Genomic DNA, 20,738 nt, shown 5'->3' with positions numbered 1-20,738 from the left:
TGAAATGATTAGCATGACACAAGCACATAAATCATAACTAAAAACCCAAAAAAAATTTTGTGTGGAAAATTTTGTTCTTATAAATCCCAATCATTTAACAATAAAATAAATATATCAGCAATTACATGTGTATTATTGATATAATATTAAAATTTGATTTTAATAATAAAAATTCAAAATTTAGGATCTTTAATTTTAAAAAAATACAAACAAAAATTTCCTTGAATTGCCCAAATCGTTGGACGCGCCCGCGTATCCACGTCGCTTAGGGCCCCTCCTCACTTCCTTGCGTCCTTCCGTCACTCTATCAAGCATCTCGCGGTTGTGCAGCAGAGTGGGGACCACCCACCAAAAATATTAATTTAAAAAAAATCATTGAGCCGGCGGAGAAACTTTGGAAAAACATAAAAATTAAAAAACAATAAAAAACGTTACAGCCGAATGAGCTGTCACCACGTGTTGAAATCTGAGTGGTATAATAACCGTCATTGGTCCGACCACCACAAATTCTCGCATTGTTTTGTTTCTACCCTCACCGCATCCAGCAGACCAAAATTTTGAGCTCCATAAATTTAAGAATTAAAAACACTTTTGCAACCTCTTATCGGCTCGTTCATCAAAATACCTTGCACTGAAACAGAACATTTTTGACCGATGCTCCGCTGACTCATCCATCCCATCGCAATCTGTTTCTCGTTTCGAAAAAGCCTCCCTAACTTTTCTGACGTGGGACGAATTTTCTCTACCGCATAACCGATTGTTATCTGCCATGTCACCACCCCTCTTTTATATTGTGTTTGCAACCCCAACTTCAGCCGTTAAGACCCAACCCCAATAACCTTAACAAACCTCCTCTTATTAAATCTCACCTCTCTTATATCTTCTATTCTATTCTCCCAAAACGACTGCTACACTTTAACTATTCAACCATTTTTATTTTCTTTAGATAGATTTCGATTTTTAGATAAGGCAGTGTTTGGATAGAGGCCATGGAAATTCCGGTCATACACAGAATAAGCGATTTTGAAGGGGGCATAAACACTTTAAACAATCCATCTTTCCTTTCCCAAGTTTATGCACTTTCGGGGATTGAGAAAATCTACGAAGCTTATAGTTTTTTGAAGTGGGGAGCTTTGATTCTTGCCCTAGTAGCCTCATTGTCTACCATAATCAATGGACTTAAGATTTTGATCATCAGATTCCGGCAACACCATTCTTTACCAGCCCAACCACTTCTTCACGACACGGATTTTGACACTGACACGGATTCTTCCTGCTCATCATCGGACGACGAACCAGAATATGAGGAGCCGTCTAATTCTCAGAACTGGCGACAAGTTGATGAGGATTTTCGGGTTAGAGGCTCGGCTCATTTTATCGACGACCAGTGGCAAAACCGTAATTTTACCCCCCGAACGAGGCTAAGCAGCATCGGGGATTTGTTTGCTTGGGCTGAAGAGCTAACAAGCGGAAAAAACGTGGTGAAGCTGTGGGACAACCTAGGGTTAGGGTTCGGTCTGAACCTCGATGGAAGGGACAATGTTTTAAACGTGTACGACTTTAACAAAGAAACAAAACTCACTTCAATTTTTGGTGGGAAGAGCATCTTTCAGGCGGTTTCAGCACCTTCCTCGTCGCCCGCAGTTGTTGTATCCGCCTGCGCTGACTCGTCATCTCGACTAGTGGCTGTCAGCGCGTGGGACACGCGCCTTCATTGTCAGTTACCGGCTATTCTAGCAGAATGGAGGCCCAAAACATCCGTGGAGAAAATAGCAGCGGTCAATGCTGACGGCGTAGAGAAGGTTTACATCAGGGGTGACGTCACGGGGAAGTTAACGTTGGGTGATATGAGGAAATTGAGCTCGCCGTTAACGGAATCTGACGTGGATACTTGGTGGGATGCTGACGCCGTCATCGTCTCGGACAAGTCGGTTGACGAAATGTGACTCCGATAACGCGGTTATTTAGAAAGAATAAGGCTTGATTAAGTGTGAAAAATTGTTGAAGGGCATCTTTGTAAATAAACATTTATTGTCCTTAATTTATGACTGTAATGTAAGACTTATTAATTTTGCTTGGGTTCAAGGAATTTGATCGCGTGTCTTGTTGCTTCGATTGGATAAATTCTCGATTCACTCATGTGTATAATAATAATAATAATATAATAATAATTTGATTCCGTTAAGATTAGAAATCTTTCCGGTAAACCTAGCGAAATAAACCGAAGCTCTCTTTGGGAACAAGTCACAACTTAAGTATAGCAAAAGCCAAAGATTTCAACTGTTTTTTTTTTTTTTTTTCTTTTTTTAATACTTTATTTGGTTTCTTATGTTTATGGAATTGCTCAAATCAAGACATAATTTTTTAGTTTTAACAATTAAAGATTTAATTTATTCAAATATAATAATTAATTTTTTTTATAAAATCTAACACATATATTGCACATGTTGTTAAACCATATGAATTGTGTAAATTTTGAGTGACGAAATATTTAATTTTAAGTGTTTTTTTAATTCTTTTTTTTTCTTTCCAAAACTCTCTTTTCCTCTCTAACTCATATCTTTCTCTTTGTATCATCTTTTATTCTTAACCCAAAAAATTAAACTCTTTTGATCTCATACCTTCCTTAATTTTAAGGGTTTTCTTGCTTGAAGTGGAATACTTCATTTCTTGAGTTTTTATGCAATAAACATTTTTTTTAACTTCTTGAAGTTTTTTTATGATTTTTTTTGGTCATTTGGGTTTTCAGTTAGAGTTTTAAGTTCAAAATTGTTTTCTTAATCAAGCTATTCTGGCCTTTATTTTTATGGATTTCCTTTTTTTAAAAAAAAAAAAAATTCAATTGACGGGTATTCTTTAACTTGGTGATTGTCTTTTTGCTTGTTTCTCATCCTTGGAATTGTATGATAATAGCGTATTGTGAGAAGAAGGTTCCTTAAAAGTGACTTTGGGATCAAGATTTCTTCGTTTAAGCTTTTGGAATGGTCTGTGGTGATGGTTTTAAATCAAGATTTAAGGGTTTTGAGAGATGAGTGTTGGAGGAATTCGATCTAAAAGATTTACTTCTTTCAGCTAAAAATTTCTTTATTATAAAAGTGGCCTTTCAAATTGCAAAAACAATGGGTGACATGAAATTCTTCGCAGTTTGTTTTTTTGGGTTTCACTACAAGAAAACTAAGTTTTAGCAACGAAATTTTCTGTTGCTAATAATTCGTCAAAAAGTGTGAAGTTGGAAAAAGTATTCGATCACTAATAATTTTTCTATCGGTAATAAGTGGACCATTAGAAATGGAAAATCCCGTCTGTAATACCTTAACTCCGTTGCTAAAAAAAATTAGCGATGAAATTTTCATCATTACAGATTATTAAATTTTAAAATATTTTTAAAATAAAATATATAATTTCGTCGCTAAAGATTGTATAGTTTAAAAAATAAAATATAAAAATTCGTCACTAAAATATATATGTGACGGATTTTCAATCGCTAAAGCATTAATTTTTTGAAATCTAGGGATCAATCTTGTTTAAATGAGGATCAATCCTTTTGATTTTTTGTCGCTATTTCTGTTGCTAAAACTTTTTTTATTTTTTCGATTTTGGAGAATGATATCTATTCATAGGAATTGATCCCTATTCATAGAGGATTGATCATTCTTTAAAAAAAATTAATTCTTTTCACTTTTTAGCCAATTTTTCAATTGCAAATGCAATAAAAATAATGCATATAAATCTTAAATCAAATAAAAAAATCCTAGAATTCAAATTCAATTTATTTTCATATAAATTCAAAATATCCATCACACAATTATCATAAATATCCTTACTTAATTATCGAATAAATCCATAAACATTTATAAACATTTATAACCATCGACAAAAATTCAATCGCTTAAACAGTAAGAATGACTAAATGTAAATGTATACATGAAGTTTTTAGTATATGAGACATGCAACACACCTAAGTTTTTAACTAAGATCCATTTACAAGACCTTTAATCAACTATATGTGAAGCTTGTATTACAATTTACAATATACATGGCAGCAAATGTTTAACCTGCATTAAACATTAAAAATAATTGTATAAGATATGTATTTCTACTCAACAATGTGATGTTATTAAAGAGAATTGAAAGCTATTCTTATGAATCATCATCCTTATGACTTTAAAATTAAGGTGTACGACATTAAAAAAAAAAAAAACATTTTTCTTCATTTCATGCAAAACTTATAATTGCAGGGTGAAAAATGGACAAATTTCACATAATCCACATAAATTACACAAATTTCACAAAATTATCTAAAATTCCTTACAAATTACACAAATTCAACATCAATTTCACACAAATTTCAACTCATTCCATACAAATTAAGTAAATTTTACATATCCACATAAATTTTACAAATTACTAAAATAATCCCAAGTGTTTGTTTGATAATTAACATTTAAAATTTTAATAGAAAAAGAAATTACCTAGTGTTGTTGAACTCTAAGATGAAATAACCAAGTTGTTGTATCCTAAACCCTGTAAAATAAAAATTATAAAAAATAATATTAACAATAAAAATTTTAACATAAATATATTTATTAAAAAGAAAAAATATTAAAATAACAAAAAAAATCAACAAAACATAAATTAAACTCATAACCTAAATTTAAACTTAAAAAATAAAAGAAATTAGAAATGAAAAAAAATAAAAAAAATAAATAAAATATTTACTAAAGAGATTTGAGGGAGAGGAGTTGGGGAATTTTGAAGGGTTTGATTTGGGGTGGAAAAAACTGACAAGGGTGCTGGCAGTTCATTGAAAAAGGAAGTAGAAGAGTGGGAAAGGTTTAAGTCAGTTTTAGGCGATTTAGGAGTGATTTGGGTCAAATTTAGGTCTAGTCCCATTTGATTGGGTTTGGGGATAATGTCAGTCGTTGAAGGTGGTTGAATGTGGCTAGAGTTGGCTTGGATAGCCTTTGTATGATAGAGGGTCGATAGGGTAGGGAGAGAGGAAAGAGGAGAGAAGTAAAAAGAAATAAATGAGAAAGAAAAAAAAAGAGGGAAAAATTTAAAATGATTAAGCATTAGCAATGGAATTTTTATCGGTAATAGATAAAAATTATTTTGCTAAAAGATCTTGCTAACACTAATAAATGAAAATTCCATAAAAAATAAATTTTATTTTACTTAATATAAAAAAGGTTTAAGGTATTAGCTACGAAATTTTTGTCACTAATTTTGGCCCCATTTTCAAAATTTTGTCACGCCCTAATTATAAATGTAGTTTTCGTTGATAATTTGGTATTTTTAGCGATGAAATTCTAGCTCTAAATCTGTAGCTAAAAGAAAAACACTATTTCACTTAAATACGCTGTTATTCCATAGTAAATCCATCAACAATGATAAAAAATTTTATATATTTTTTTTTGTTGTTATTGACTTGATTTCCTATAGTGTTTTGGAAATTCAAACCTATTTCATAATTGTTTCTATCATTCTCATCTGAACCTATTAAAAATCTCAAAATTATACAATTAAAACAAAAAATCGACTAATTATTTAAAGATTCTAACTTAATGTTCCTTGAGGGAAATTTTTTAAAAAATGCATATAAAAAAGTAGAAAAAAGGAAAGTTTATTTGTTAAAACTAACTTTTTAGGTTTTTTTTTTTACTAAAATATAATTTCTTGTATTTATTTATCTCTTTAATATTTTCCTCAAAAAAATGATTTTTACACGCTAGCATCCAACATGCATCTTATTTGGAAATAATTTTATCCACGTGAGGAAACTAACGATGCATGTAATAAAAATCTAGGTTTAATCCAAAAAAAGTGTCACGGTGCATGTAATAAAAATCCAAATTTAATCCAAAAAAGTTCTTGATTGTTACATCTCGAATAGGTTTGGTACTTAATTGTTAAAATTCGAAAGTCAGGTACTCATTTGAGCAACTCTGCAAACATTAGGAACCAAATTAAACATTTAGCTATTTTTGTTTCTTTTACTAACATTAAAGGGAAATGGTCTGACTAATCGAAAATCCTAGTTAGCTTTTAAAAGTTGTTTGGAATTCAATTCAACATTCTTATATAGAAGAAAAAGACTAGAATGTCAAGAAAGCAAGTGTACTAAGTTGTTATGTGTTTATGCTTATTCTTAATTACTACAATAAAAAACCACATGCCAAAAATGACCCATTTGCTTTGAATAATCTAACCCTAAATGGGATGTTCGCAAAGTCTTTCCCCATAAGTACTTATATCTTAAATAAAACCAAAAAGTTTTAGTACTTTCAATTTCTAATTACATTTTTTAAATATACATACATAAAAAACTATTGAACCTTTTCAATTAGCTGGATTGACAAAGAGATGGCCCTACCCCTAACTTCTTACAAAATCCTTGTCAATGTATATAAAATTAATAGGCAAAAAGATACCTTTGTCCTTTAATTATGTAAAAAAGTCATTGTGGTCCTTTAAATTTTATTTAAGTTATTTTGGTCCTCATCTTTTATTTAGAGTCAATTTAACCATATTTTTACATGAAAGAATCATGTGATTGTATTTGATAGAAGGCATTGTTAGAGGCATCATATCAAATGCCATGTAAGTAAAAATTATGATGTCATTGATGACATGGCAGTCTAATAAAAATTTTTCTTATTTTTTTTATTTTCTCTCTCTTACAATCTCTCTCTAACTTTTAGAATCTCAAAGGCAACCACATTTTATCTAAAATTCGATGTTTGACCATGGTGAATGACCATTGTTATCCAAAAAAACTGTAAAACTCCGCTTGATTTCTTTTAACTTTATTCAATTTTTTTTGAAATCCCTAAAAATCCCTATATTTAAGCTTGAATTTTGACTTCAAAAAGTGTGTACCAACAGGTACGAATTTTGAATTGATATAAAACCTTTGCACTGTAACAAAATGGCAAGGGAAACAACAATCCAAAGTAATAAAAAACAAATATTAATCTCAAAAATCAAATAAAGTAAAATTATATTTCTTTGTTGTCATAACGTGCATGTCTGAAAACCCAATCACAAGACAAAAAATTTACATGTTAAAACATGGAGTTGCCACCAATCTTGTTTTTATAGGTATGATTGCCATCTAAAAAGTTTATCTTTTAATAAAACCAAAAAACGAGTTTAAGGATTATCAAAAGATAGTTTTGGTCTTTGAAATAAGAGATAAGTTCAAGAGTTCGGTTACATGAGGAATGATGAACACTTCCACGATATCTATTTTAAAAAAAGTGGTATCAATTAATTGAATGTTACCCTTGAATTATGAGGAAAACGAATGTAGCTTTAATATTTAAAAATTAATTCTATGAATTTCATTTATTTCCATAAAATCTCATTAATTGTCATTTTTTTAAAATGCAAATCATTTTATTTTTAGGTTAAAATGGAAACCTTTAGTATCAAAAAAATTTCTAAACTCTCCTACATTTAGGAAAAATTTTAAAAACAATCATTTACTTTAGGGTTTTCATAATAATCCATCAAAATGAAGATAATATTTTTTATAAAAACAATTACTTAGAATCCCTCTATATTTAAGTCAGGTTTTAAAAATCATCTTACTAGAAATATTACCTTATTTATTTCTAAAACATTTCTTTTCTTCATTTTTAAAAACCATGAATGCAACATGATAAATACTATGAAGCATAAAATAAAATGCATGAAATGTGACAACAAAATCATATGCATGATAATAAAAATGTAAGATGCCAAATATAAATGTATGATCACAACAAAAATGACATGAGAATGACAATTAAAAATGCTATGCATGTATAAATTATTTAAGCAAGTAAAATGCAAATGCATGATAGTTTAGGGTTTTGGATTGGAATTTAGGGTTAGGTCATGGTTTAAGGCTTGGTTTAAGGTTTGGGGTTTGGTTTAGGTTTAGGGCTAGGTTTTAGGTCTAAGGTTAAATATAGGGTCTTGGGTAATTAAAGTTAGTTTAGGGTTCGACTAGGGTTTAGGGTTTTAGGTAATTAAGGTTAGTTTAGGGTTTTAGGGTTAGAAAAAGAACTATTAATGATAATTAAAACCTCTTTATAGACCTCAAATATTTAGGTAGACTTTTGAAGTAAGTTTAATTAAAATAATTTTCACTTTTTGTCATGTGAATGCTTATGATAATTAAGTGCTAATCATGAAATTAAACTACATGCAAATGATGAATGCAATTAGGCTACCATGCAATTACATGACAAAACAATTTCACAAACATTTGGAAAAGATGGTAAAAGACCATATTTTTAAATTTTCATTATACATTTAGAAAACATATTTAAAAAACCATTTTTATTAACAAGAATATTTATCAAACACATAACAAGCTACCAAAATAAATAGTTGAAAAAAACCAATTTTTAAAATAAAAAATGTAGCAAACAAATCACAAAGTAAGGAAACACAATCATAAGATTGCATCACCAAAAACTCATTAAAACACATAATGGCAGCCAATAAACAATTAAAGGAATGAAAAAAACTACATGGATGAAAATGATAAATGCATGAAAAGCTAGAAAACTACTTAAGAAAGCTTTCTTCCATAAGAGAGATTTTTTTTTCTCAAGAGCTTTTTTAATGGTCGCTTTTTAGTTGCTAAAAATGAGAGTTTCTACAACCCTATTCATGTTAATTTAAAGAGCCAAAGTATCCTATCAACCATTGGATCAAAATGCATCCAAGGGTAGTAATTCTTTTTATCTTTTTTCTTCAAACTTGGTGCCCAAGACTTGGAGGGCCTTTGAATCATTGTACCTTTAAATCTAATGGCTCTAAGAAATTACAAAAATATCTTCTAGCAGCATGTAAAGGTGTCCTTTGGTAGTATGTGAATTTATGAAATTACTCATTATTGATTAAATGTCTTTTTCATGTTTTTTTTCTTGATTTTTTGATTTAATGATAATGTTTGTGATTTTATTGAACAAAAAATCCATGAAATAATCCTTAGTCATAATCTGGAGCTTTTCTAAAAAAATGACCCCTAACAAGCTAAATTATGAAAATGCCCTTAAAGTGCATTTTTTTATTGTCACCTCTCCTTTAAGATCCAACATGATTTTTAGGAGTCCTAAATCATAATTTTTAATAGTGCTTGTTAATCATGAATTCTAAGGGTTGACTCGAGTTTGACCAAGTTTTGATCAAAGGACATTTTGGTTATTTTAGCTTAAAATTTAGTTTTCCAAGGATTTTCTTTCTAAACATTAGGCTTTGACAAAACTAAATCTAAGTAATTTTGACCAACTTTGACTTGAGCCCACATTAGGGGTATTTTGCCCATAATGTCAATTTTTGCTCAAAACTCAAATTTTGCTTTAAAATCTCAAGAATCCAATGACTTGGCTTGATTCTCCTAAAATAACCCAAATTTAACTTGATTTTGACAAAAAATTGACCAAATTTTATCCAGTTTGATTAAGTTGACTTTTAGGTTGATTTTTGACATTTTATTTGATTTTTGTTATTTTTCTTGCATCAACCTAAAAATCAACTTATTCAAAAATCTTGGAATATTCATAAAACCTAAAAATCTTAGACAAGACTTGGGTCCTAATTTTTAAAGCATCGTAATTGATTGGAGTATGCCTAAACAAAATTAGGTGTCTACAACTACCCAACTTTACATATTTTTGAGAATTAGAAACAATGCAAAGACATAAACAATAATTTTTTTTTCAAAATTAAGGACTTAGAGAGTTTTTTTTTTAATTTTATGATTTTTTTGGATTCTTTTATTTTTGATTAGGATTCATAATGGAGTTAAAGATTCACAATTGGGAGACTTTGAATTCACATCAAAGTAAAAAATTCATAACTAGATCCTAAGATTCTCATATAAGAGGGCTTAGGATTCTTATCATACTCAAAAGTAAATTAAAAGACTCGGGATTTGCATTAGAATCAACAATTCATAATTGTAGGATTTTAGATTTACATCAAAGTCAAAGATTCACAGCTAGAGGATTTTGGATTTATATCAAAATTGAAAGTTTAGTTAGGAGACTCAGGATTCACATCAAAGTCAATGATTCACAATTATAGAACTTTGGATTTACAACTAGAGGTTTCTAGATTCACATCAGATTTGGAAGTTAATTAGAATACTTGGGATTCATATCAGACTTAATGCTTCATAGTTGTAAGACTTTAGATTCACAACTAGTGGTATTTGGATTCATATCAAATTCGAAGGTTAATTAAAAAACTCAAGATTCACATCAAAGTCACCAAAGACTTTGCATTTACAACTAAAGATTTTTGGATTGATATTAAATTTGAAGGTTAAATAGAAGACTTAATATTCACATTAGAGTCAATAATTCATAGTTGCAGGACTCTTGAATCACAATTAAAGGTCTTTCGATTCACCTCAACTTCGAAGGTTAATTAAAAGACTTAAGATTCACATCGGATTCATGATTCATGATTAAAGGTCTTTATATTCTCATCAAAGTTAATGATTTACAATTAAAAGACTTTGGATTCACATCAGAATCAATGATTCATAATTAGAGGTTTAAAGGCTTTAATTCAAAAAATTTTCACTAAGGAGTTGAAAGATAGTTCATTGTCATGCCTTAATGAAGATAATCTAGGAATTGAGATATGGAAAAGGGAATTGGAAAAGAAAATAAAAGGTTATGGCAGTTGGAAATGACAATTTGAATGAATAAGTAAATATCTTTACTTTAAAGCTTGGGGGCTAAGGTGGTCATGGTTATCTAATTAGCTAATGGGAGATGACAAATAGAGAAGGAATCAATGGGAAGAACTTCAAGATGAGTACATGTTTTTTGGCATAGTTCTAGCATTGTCAAGTGATAACTCTATAAAATAGAGTTATTTTCAGTGCTTAATTATAAGAATTTTGCTTTGTTATTAACAAAATAACTTAATTTTCACCCCTAATTTGTTGAATTTCCTCTTGTGTAGGAAAATCTTAAAGAATAAATGAATCTTAATGAATTCTTGTTGAATTTTGAAGAGAAAATAAAAGATTTGTTTAAGCTAGCATGTCACAACTATTGGTTCAAGAATATGATGTTTTTGAAGTCAAATTCATGAAAATTATGCAAGAATCAAGAAAAGGCAATTTCATTTCATGAAGAGGTAGATTTAAATTTCTAGAATTTTATTGCAAATTTATGATATTTTATATAGATGCACATACATGGAATCATTATGGAATGACTTGGCAAGTGCTAAATTCTCATTGGTCAAAAGAGCTGACTTGGATGCTTAGTTGGCAAGCTAACATGGCATTGGGATTTAAAAATCTGGTTTGTATTAGAAAAGTCTAAACCATATTATATTCTCTTAGTTAATTAGGAAATCTTAGGTTGACTTGGTGTTCTTTAATCTTAATTGGAGTTGGAATTAACATGTATAAGGCTATTTAAAGGGTTGTAAAAAATAAGTTAAAAAAGGAAAGGCGTCTTAATCTCGCATATATAAATAAGTCACAATAAAATTAGACTTTTATTTTCTCTAAGAATTCAATATGAAAAAGAAAAGTCCAAGATGAATTAAAAAAAATGTTATCTTGAGATTTTGAAGGCTGTTGTAAAAGAGCCTAAATTGAATCTTTACTTTTCTTTTAAAGAGTTTGAATTACACCAAGAATGCTTAACACTGCTCTTAGTTAACTTCACAAAGCCAAGATTCGATATATATTCATTCTCAAGAGGAGATTCACTCTTATCCAACCAAGATTCAATCTAAAAGTCTAATTCCATTCAAGACCTATCCAAACATAGTCAAAAAGTTTGCTAAACTTGAAGTTTAAGGTTGCCACACCTTTTTAGTTCTTTTTTAGATTTCTTCTTTTATAAATAGCTTAGGTCTGGGTTTAAAAAAGGTATGGTTGAGGTGAGAACCTAGCCTATAGTTATCTTTATTGTTTTTCTATTTAGCTTTATGGTTAAGGTGACAAACTAGCCTACACCTTTATAGTCTTTTATGCTTTCTTGCTTTTTTTTTTCCTTTAAAATTTCAAGTTATTTAAGTTTTTGAGTTTAATTAAGCTTTTGTTTTCTTTCTTTTTCTTTCTCTTCATTATGTTCTTTCTCTTTTCTTTTTCTTTCTTCTTTCTCTTTATTCCCTTATTTCTTTCCACAAATCTTTCTTTCTAGGTCATTTTTTATTCTCAACCCAAAAACCAAACTCTCTCTTTCTTATACCCTTATTCAGTTCTAAGGATTTCCTTACTTAAAAGCTTCATTTTTGTGTTTTTGTTCCATAACCATTTCTTTTTTAGCGTATTAAGGCTTTTTTATTATTATTTTTTATTATTTGGGCTTTTAGTTAGAGTTTTAAGCTTAATTTTTTTTCTTAATCAAGGTAATTTGACCTTCATTTTTTACGAATTTCCTTTATGGGTTTTTTTTTTTAAGGTTTCAATTAATGTGTATTCTTTAAATTGGTCAATTGGTGATTATCTTTTTGCTGGTGTCTCATATTTGGAATTGTGTGATAATGGTGTATTTTGAGAAAAAGGGTTTTTAGAAGTGACATTAGGATGAAGATTTCTTTGTTAAAACTTTTGGAATGGTCTTCGATGATGGTTTTGAATTAAGATTTTGAGGTTTTAAAAAATGGATGTTGGAGGAATCTGATTCAAGATATTCATTTATTTAAACTAAGATTTTTTTTCTCACAAAAGTGGCCTTTGAAATTGTAAAAATTATGGGAGCATGAAATTCTTCACATTTCTTTTCTTTGGGTTTTGCAAATTCAAACCCATTGCTTCTATCAGCCTCATCTAAACTAATTAAAAATCCTAAACTTAAACAATTAAAACAAAAGTTAGCTATTAATTTGAAGATTCTAACTTAATGGTCAATGAGGGAAATTTAAAAAAAAAAATAAAGACAAGGAAGTAGAAAGAAAGAGAAAGTTTATTTGTTAAAATTAACTTTTTAGGGTTTAGTAAAAATATAATTTCTTAGATTTATCTAACTTTTTAATATATTCCTTAGAAAATATATTTTTGCACTTTCGCTTCTAACATGGCATCTTATTTGGAATAATTTTTTCCACATGATGAAATTAATGGTGCATGCAATATATATCTAGATTTCATCCAAAAATCCCTAATTATTACATTTCGAATAAGTTTATCCTTAATTGTTAAAATTAGAAAGTCATGTATTGATTTGAGCAACCCTACAAACATTAGGAACCAATTTGAGCATTTAGCTTTTTTGTTTCTTTTACTAACATTAAAAGGAAATGGTTCAACCAATTGAAAATCCCAATTAGCTTTTAAATGTTTTGGTGGAATTCAATTCAACACTCTTATATAGAAAAAAAAGGTCAAGAGAGAAAGTATACTAAGTTGTGATGTGTTTATGCTTTTATTCTTAATTACTATAGGATAAAATCACTTGCTAAAGATGACCCATTTGCTTTGAAAAATCCTAACCCTAGATTGGATGTTCTCATAGTCCCTCATCACTAATAGTTATATCTCAAATAAAAGGAAGAAGATTTTAGTACTTTTAAGTTCCAATTACATCCTTTAAACATATATAGGTAAAAAACAATTCAACCTTTTCAAGTCAACCTTTCCCAGTAGCTAGATTGACAAGGTGATGGCTCTACCCTTGACTTTTCACCAATCCTAGTCAACATATAAAAAATTAATAGGCAAAAAGATACTTTTGTCTTTCAGTTATGCAAAAAAAGTCATTGTGGTCCCTCAACTTTTTATTTAGGTTATTTTGGTTCTTTATCTTTTAGTTTGAGTCAATTTAACTATATTTTAATAGAAAAAAAAATCATGTGATCTTACGTGATAGATGGCACTGTCATAGGTGTCACATGGGATGACATGTAAGTAAAACTTGTCATTTGATTGATGACATGGCGATCCAATAATTGTTTTCTCATTTTCTTTTTTCTTTTTATAATCTTTTTTCTAATTTTACAATTTCAAGAATAGCCACCTTTTGTCTAAAATCGGACCATGGTTGACAACTATTGCTATCAAGCGTTGAAATTATCCAAAAAAAAAAAAAAACTTGAAAACTCCTCTTAATTGCATTTATTCTAATTCAGATTTTTCTTTTCTAAAAAACCCTAAAAATCCTTATATCTAAGATTGAACTTTGACTTGAGTAAGTTTGTACCGACAGTTATGATTTTGCATTAGGTTAAATATGCATTTGATTCTTGAATTTTGTAATTTTTGTTACATTGGTATCTAAAAATTTTTTTTATCACATTGGTACCTAAACTTTCAAATCATTATCATATTTGTATCTTTGACTAATGCTGTTAGTCAACTTTGTTGATGTAACAGGAATATCCAATAAGATGCAGACACGTATCTAAAAACTTTCAGTCAACACCACATTATCAATGCCATGTCATACCACATCATGTCCACGTCATATGTAAAAGAAAAGTTTTTAGAAAAATTTAAAAATTTCTAAAAAAAATTCTAAAAAATATAAAAAATTCTCAACAAATATTAAAATATTAAAATATTTTTTTAAATTCTAAAATATTTTAAAAAGTTTATAAAAATTCTAAAAATTTTAAACACTTTTAAAAAAATTTAAAAACTTCAAAAAAATTATAAAAATTCAAAATAATTCCAAAAATTTTAAAATTTATAAAAAAGTTTCAATTTAAAAAATTATAAAAAATACTAAAAAGTTTTTTAAATAATTTTTAAAAAATTTTAATATGCAAAATATTTTTAAAATTTCTTAAAAAATTTAAAAAATTTGAAAAATACAAAAAATTGTAAAAAAATTCGAAAAGTTTTTAAAAATTTTTTTTATTTTTTTAAAAAATAAAATTTATAAAAAATAAAAAAATGAAAGTTTACTTTATAAATTATAAAAATTATCGTTGAAAATTTTTAAAACTTCAAAAAAATTAAAATTTTTAAAAATTAAATTTTCTTAAAGTTAAAAGAAATTTGAAAAAAAAAACTAAAAAGAAGAAAAAAATATAAAAACTTTTAAAAATTTTTTATAAATTAAATTATTCCAAAATTTTGAAACATTCTTTAAAAATAAAAAAAATCTAAAAAAAATTAAAAACTTAGAAATTTAAAAAAATTAAAAATTTAAAAAAAACTTAAAAATTGAAAGAATATATAAAAAATTGAAGTTGTAAGATTAAAAAATGTGTAAAAATTTTAGAATTTTAAAATTTTTTTAAATTATTATATTTTGTCAAAAAAAATTTTGATTTTAGTTTTATTGAGTTTTTGTCATTTTTTTAATTTTAAAAATTTCTTAAATTATATTAAAACTATCATTTTTTATTTTGAAAAATTTTAAGTTTCCTTAATTCTTTTTTAATTTAAGTTTAAGTTTAAGTTCTTTTTAATTTAAATTTAATTCTTGCAATCTATTAAGCTCTAGTTTAGTTAATTTTAATTCAGTTCATGTAGTTTAAGGATTTCTAGTTTCTGGTCTTGTTTAATTACGATTCTTGCAAGTTAAGTTTATTTTGATTTGCAATTTAATGTAATTGTTAAATGGTTAAGTACGGTTTCTTGTTTCAAGATAATGGAAGTTTATGATGTAGATTATTTCAGTATTTTAATTATTATTTGATGTTTTATGTTTCATGCATGTTAGTTTAAGGTTTAATTGCTATGTTCAAAGTTTAACAAGTTAAAAAAGATTCTATTTCATATTTAATTTTAGTTTATAAGTCCCTTTTAGTTTAATTGCTCATCTTTTCATTTGATTTAGGTTGCTGCTACTTAGATTTAGCTCATATAGTTGCATGTTTATTTCAGTTGCTGTTTGTATGATTTATTTTGGTTATTGGTTCTTGTTTTGATTTAGTTAGTTACTGTTTAAGTTCAATTTTTGTTCTTACATATTTAAATTCAGTTTTTAGAGTGTTTAGAACTTTGATTCGGTTCTTTCATAAGTTTAATTTGTTGCTTAGTTTAATTACCGTCTAATTAAGTTAATATTTAGTTTTTGCATATTAGGTAATTGCATAATACTTTATTGTTTTGAATATAAATTAAAGTGCTTATTTCAGCACTTAGTTCACTTTTTTTCTTTTTATAATTTCTGCCACTACAAGAAAACTACCATATTTCGACATTTAAAAAATCATTGGTAAAACTTTAAAATCTATTGGTATAACACAATAAATCTTATATCGATGGTCAAAATATCTATTTTGATGAATTTTAATCGTCAATAAATCCCTTGTTAGTATAAACTTATACTAACAATTTTTAAGTTGTTGGAATATGTAATAGAGATATACCAATGGTTTTGGTCTGTCATGTATAGCCATTGGTATAACAATTGTTATGTGTTCGATATTATACTTTTTATTGACGATTAACTCTCGTCAGTATAGATTTCTATATTTTAATTTTTTGAGCTTATACCAACGAGTTGTCTGACATTATATCTTTTACCAATGGTTAATGCTCGTCATATAGTCTTATGTGTTTTTACTTTTACATATGGTCTATCCAATACTATATTTTACTGACAATTAGTGCGGTTAGTATAGCTTCAAATATTCCAACAGTAAAGCACATCAGTATAAATATTAAGGCATTGGTAAAAACTTTTCTTTTGAATTATATTTTCAATTATTAATATTAATTTATTTATAATCATAATAAAATATGGTTTCATATAAAGTTAAAATGTACAATAAAATAAAAGATATTTAATAACATTAGAAATAAAAGTATAAACAAATTATTTTATAATCCACAAACTTAAGATAAGTTAAGAACTAAAGTCATTATATCAAGTCAAGACAAAAACAAACGTCACTGATTGTACATGATTAAATGTCTACAAACATGGTGTTCGATGTAAATAAGCAACTGCCAAAAGTAAATGATCCTATCATAGATTTCTATACATCACTAGAAATATTGACATTATCGACGAAATTTTACCAATGGAATTTTTTTTTGTTGGTAATTAATGATAGAATACCTAAGGAAAATAAAAAAAATTTTAAAGATTTTTATCGATGGAAAAAAATCCATTAATATTCTATAGGTGAAGTTGCCATGGGAAAATTACAAATTTGGCTCATTTTTTATCGACAGAAAATATGTTCGTAATTCGTTGCTAAATGTTTTACTAATGGTTTACCGATGAATTTTTTTCATTGGTCAAAAATTTTTTATTTACAAAAAACAATTTGTTTTGGAATTAAATTAAGAGAGAAAATTTTTTAATTAGTGACGGGATTGGTCAATAATTTGTCGCTAAAAGTAAAAAAAATACCAACAAATTCCACCAGTATTTCATTGCTAAAATTAAAAAAAATTGAATTACCGATTGAAAACCCATCAGTAATTTGTTGATTAAAGTATGTTAAATTGGAAAATCCCCTTCCCTTTTCTTTTCTTCCCTAATTGACACCCTAACTTTGGCTTCTCTCTCCTTTTTTCTTTTCTTTCCTCTTTTCATTCCTCGTCATCTACTCGTGCTTGTGTTGCCTTCTCCTTGCCACCACAAGCCCTTGAGCCTCTCTCTTTCTCTTTTTCTTCTTCTCTCTTCTTTCCTTTCTATTCTCTTTTATTCTCTGCCAGCCTGTGTTCATGCCACTCTCTCTTTGCCTTTGTCAATCCTTGAGCCTATAACATTGAGCCCTTGAGCTTGTGATCATTAGCCCTTGAGCCCGTGCCTACCCATGACCTATTATAGTCATCCGTGACCATCGTCCCTTCAACTAGTTTGGAACTCATCTCCTTTGGCAAGGTATAATTTCATTACTTGGCTTGTTGATTTTGATATAGACTGTCATAACAATTTTTTGTCCATAGGGGACTTGATCGTTAGACTTGGAGAAATTTTTGGAGTTGCTACCAATCTTTTTTTAAGGTGTGATTGACCACCCAAAAATATCATCTTTTAATAAAAATCTTAAAATTAATTAAGACTTACTAAAAAAAGTTTAGGTTTACGAAAATAGGGTTAGGTCTGGGAGTATGGTTATGAGTGAAGAAGGTATCAGCACTTCATGTCTCTTGTCAAAAGAATGGTACCAATTAGACATGTGTAATCCTTTAACTTTGATGATGTGATCTTTTTTATATTTAAATTTAATTTTCTAAAATTTATTTATGAAAAATTTTCTTTGTTGTGAAATTAACATTATTATTATTATTTCTGTATTCTATAAATTTTTTAATGCTTTGGTAAAATTTATAGAAAATTTTTATTTAGAAAAATATTTCAAAAAAATTGACCATTCATAAAATTCTTGAAATCTCGTCATAACATATTTTATTTATTTATTAAAATGATTTTTGGAACATCACAACTCTTTGGTGAGTTCCCAAAATTTATTAAACAAATTTTAAGATTATCTAAACTTTTTAGCGAAATCCTAAAAATTTAAAACAAGTTTTAAGATCATCCCAACTTTCTGACAAGATCCTAAATAAAATTACTTTTTATGATAATTAAGATAATTAAGGAATTTAATTAATTAATTAATTTTTATTGTGAATTTTTTTATTTTTTTATTGTTATTATTTATTGTTTATTATATTATTTTTAAAAAAGTTTAGATTATCTTGACTCACCGGTGAAATATAAAAAATATTAATCTTTCACTTATATTAAAGAAAATCGAACTCTTTAAAATTTTTATATTTTTTTAAAAATATATTTATTAAAAAATATCAATTATTATTATTATTATTTCATTTTCTTTTTTTATTATTGTTTTACATTGTTTAAATAAACCTTTGTTCTAGTAAAAATAGTTTTGAATTATTCCAACTCTATAGTGAAATCTAAAAATTATTTTTACTTGCAATAATTAAAGAAAACCAAACTCTTATAGCTTTCTTTAAAAATTACATTTAAAAGATTCAGATAAATAATTTATTTTTTTATTTTTTTAATCTTTTTTTATAATTTTATTATTATTAATTTTTTAGCAAAAATTAATTTTTAAAATTATCCCAACACTTTGGTGAAGTTTAAATAACATTTTTTGCTTGTAACAAAATTTTATTTTTTAAAATAGTTATTATTATTATTTTTTTGCATATTATATTTTTTAGGTTCATATTTTATTTTAGTTTTATTTTTATTGTATTTATTTATTTCTAAAATAATTATTACTAGTAATAATATACAATAACAATAATATCATAAAAAATAAAAAAAATAATATCACAACATTTATTGAACTTTTTTCATGTTCTTCATAAAATTTGACCAAGAAAGAATCTATCATTCTCTGTAATTCCTATCGAAATGCTTTATAATCTTGAAGCGAATGACCATCCATCCCCATGTAGAATTCATAAATGTGATCAGAATTATATGTGAAATTCTTATTATCTGAGTTTTCAAGTATTGGACGAATCATATTAGCTTTCACAAGGGTAGCAAATATTTGATCCGTAGGGGTTCTAATCTCCTTTACATCTCTTTTAATATTCTTAGTTGTCTAACTACTTAAAGCATTTATTGATCCCCTACCATGATTTGGTAATGGATTGGCCGCCACACTTGGTCTGGCCTTGGTTGTGAAATGTAAAATTCTGTTATCAATTAGGCTTTGCACCCTACATTTGAAAGCTATACAATTTTCTAGAGAGTGGCCCTGAATTCTATAATGATAGTCATAGAAAGCTTTAGGATCATGCCACTTCGGATATAGAGATTTTAAAGGCTTTATGGGTTGTTAGGCCACTAAGTGTTTCTGAAATAACTGAGGGAACAATTCTATGTAAGTCATAGGAATTGGATCAAATCATTATTGCTCTCGATTATTTTAAGGTTCCCTTTGATTAAAGCCTGTGGTGTTTGACTGAGGGAAATGTCATAGTAAAGGTGCTCTTGGGCAAACATTTGCTTGGAAAGTAGGTGTTTGGGTTTGCACTAGTTGGTAATGGTATGGGTTTTGGGAAATGTTAGAAATGGTTGGGTGAGAAGGTTGGTATATAGGATATAAGTGGTATAAGATAAAAGGTCTTAGCTTTGGTTTTTCAATGGTGACAGCTTGCACTTCTGCTTTTTTCTTTTTGGGTGGTTCTTTTTTCTTTGATCCACAAACATCACCTCTATTGATCTTTTCATTTTTAATGATATTTTCTATTATCTCACCCGTAATCACCATATCAACAAAGTTTTTTATGCAATGACTAATAAGCTTGTCATAGTATGGGGCTTGAAGGGTATTGATGAACATAATAGTTATTTTTTTCTTAATAAGAAAGGGTTGAACTTGGGCAGCAATATCTCACCATCTCTAGGCATATTCTTTAAAATTTTTGTTAGCTTTCTTTTTCATGTTTTGCAAAGATAGTCTATCTAGACCCATATCTGTGACATGCTTGTATTGAGTAATAAATTTTTTGGCCAGATCTTTCGATGAATGAATATAGCTTTTGTCTAATTAAATATACCATCGAGTAGCTGATCTAATAAGACTATCTTAAAAACAATGGATAAGCAACTTATCATTGTTTGTATGCCCGATCATTTTTCAGTAAAATATGGTGATATGTGTTTGAGGGCATTTGGTTCCACAATATTTTTTAAATTTTGGTACTTTAAACTTTGGTGGGATTACCAGATCTGAAACCAAACTAGCATCAATTATGCTAAAAATATTTATGCCTTCAATAGCTCATAGCTTTCTTTCAAGTGATCTAACTTCTGCCATGCTTTTACATTCTCAGATTGTTTAGATGTGCATTTTTTTAGTTTCTC

At 27.8% G+C, this 20,738-nt stretch overlaps 1 protein-coding gene across 1 annotated transcript; it reads left to right on the top strand.

Moving 5' to 3' along the window:
* The first annotated feature begins 290 nt into the window (after positions 1-290).
* On the top strand, positions 291-2,089 carry LOC111281548 (uncharacterized). Its single transcript, XM_022869273.2, has one exon. The coding sequence runs from the start codon at positions 990-992 to the stop codon at positions 1,944-1,946; it is 957 nt and encodes a 318-aa protein (XP_022725008.1). The 5' UTR covers positions 291-989; the 3' UTR covers positions 1,947-2,089.
* The last annotated feature ends 18,649 nt before the right edge of the window (positions 2,090-20,738 follow it).

The sequence above is a fragment of the Durio zibethinus genome, chromosome 5 (assembly GCF_047325235.1).
Source record: "Durio zibethinus cultivar Kanyao isolate XHJ-2024 chromosome 5, ASM4732523v1, whole genome shotgun sequence".
In the NCBI taxonomy this organism is placed as follows: Eukaryota; Viridiplantae; Streptophyta; class Magnoliopsida; order Malvales; family Malvaceae; genus Durio; species Durio zibethinus.
This window is presented reverse-complemented; position numbering and strand designations above follow the sequence as displayed.

Bases quoted from the DNA above. Each gene is read 5' to 3' on its own strand.
- LOC111281548 (XM_022869273.2), top strand. From the start codon at position 990: ATGGAAATTCCGGTCATACACAGAATAAGCGATTTTGAAGGGGGCATA.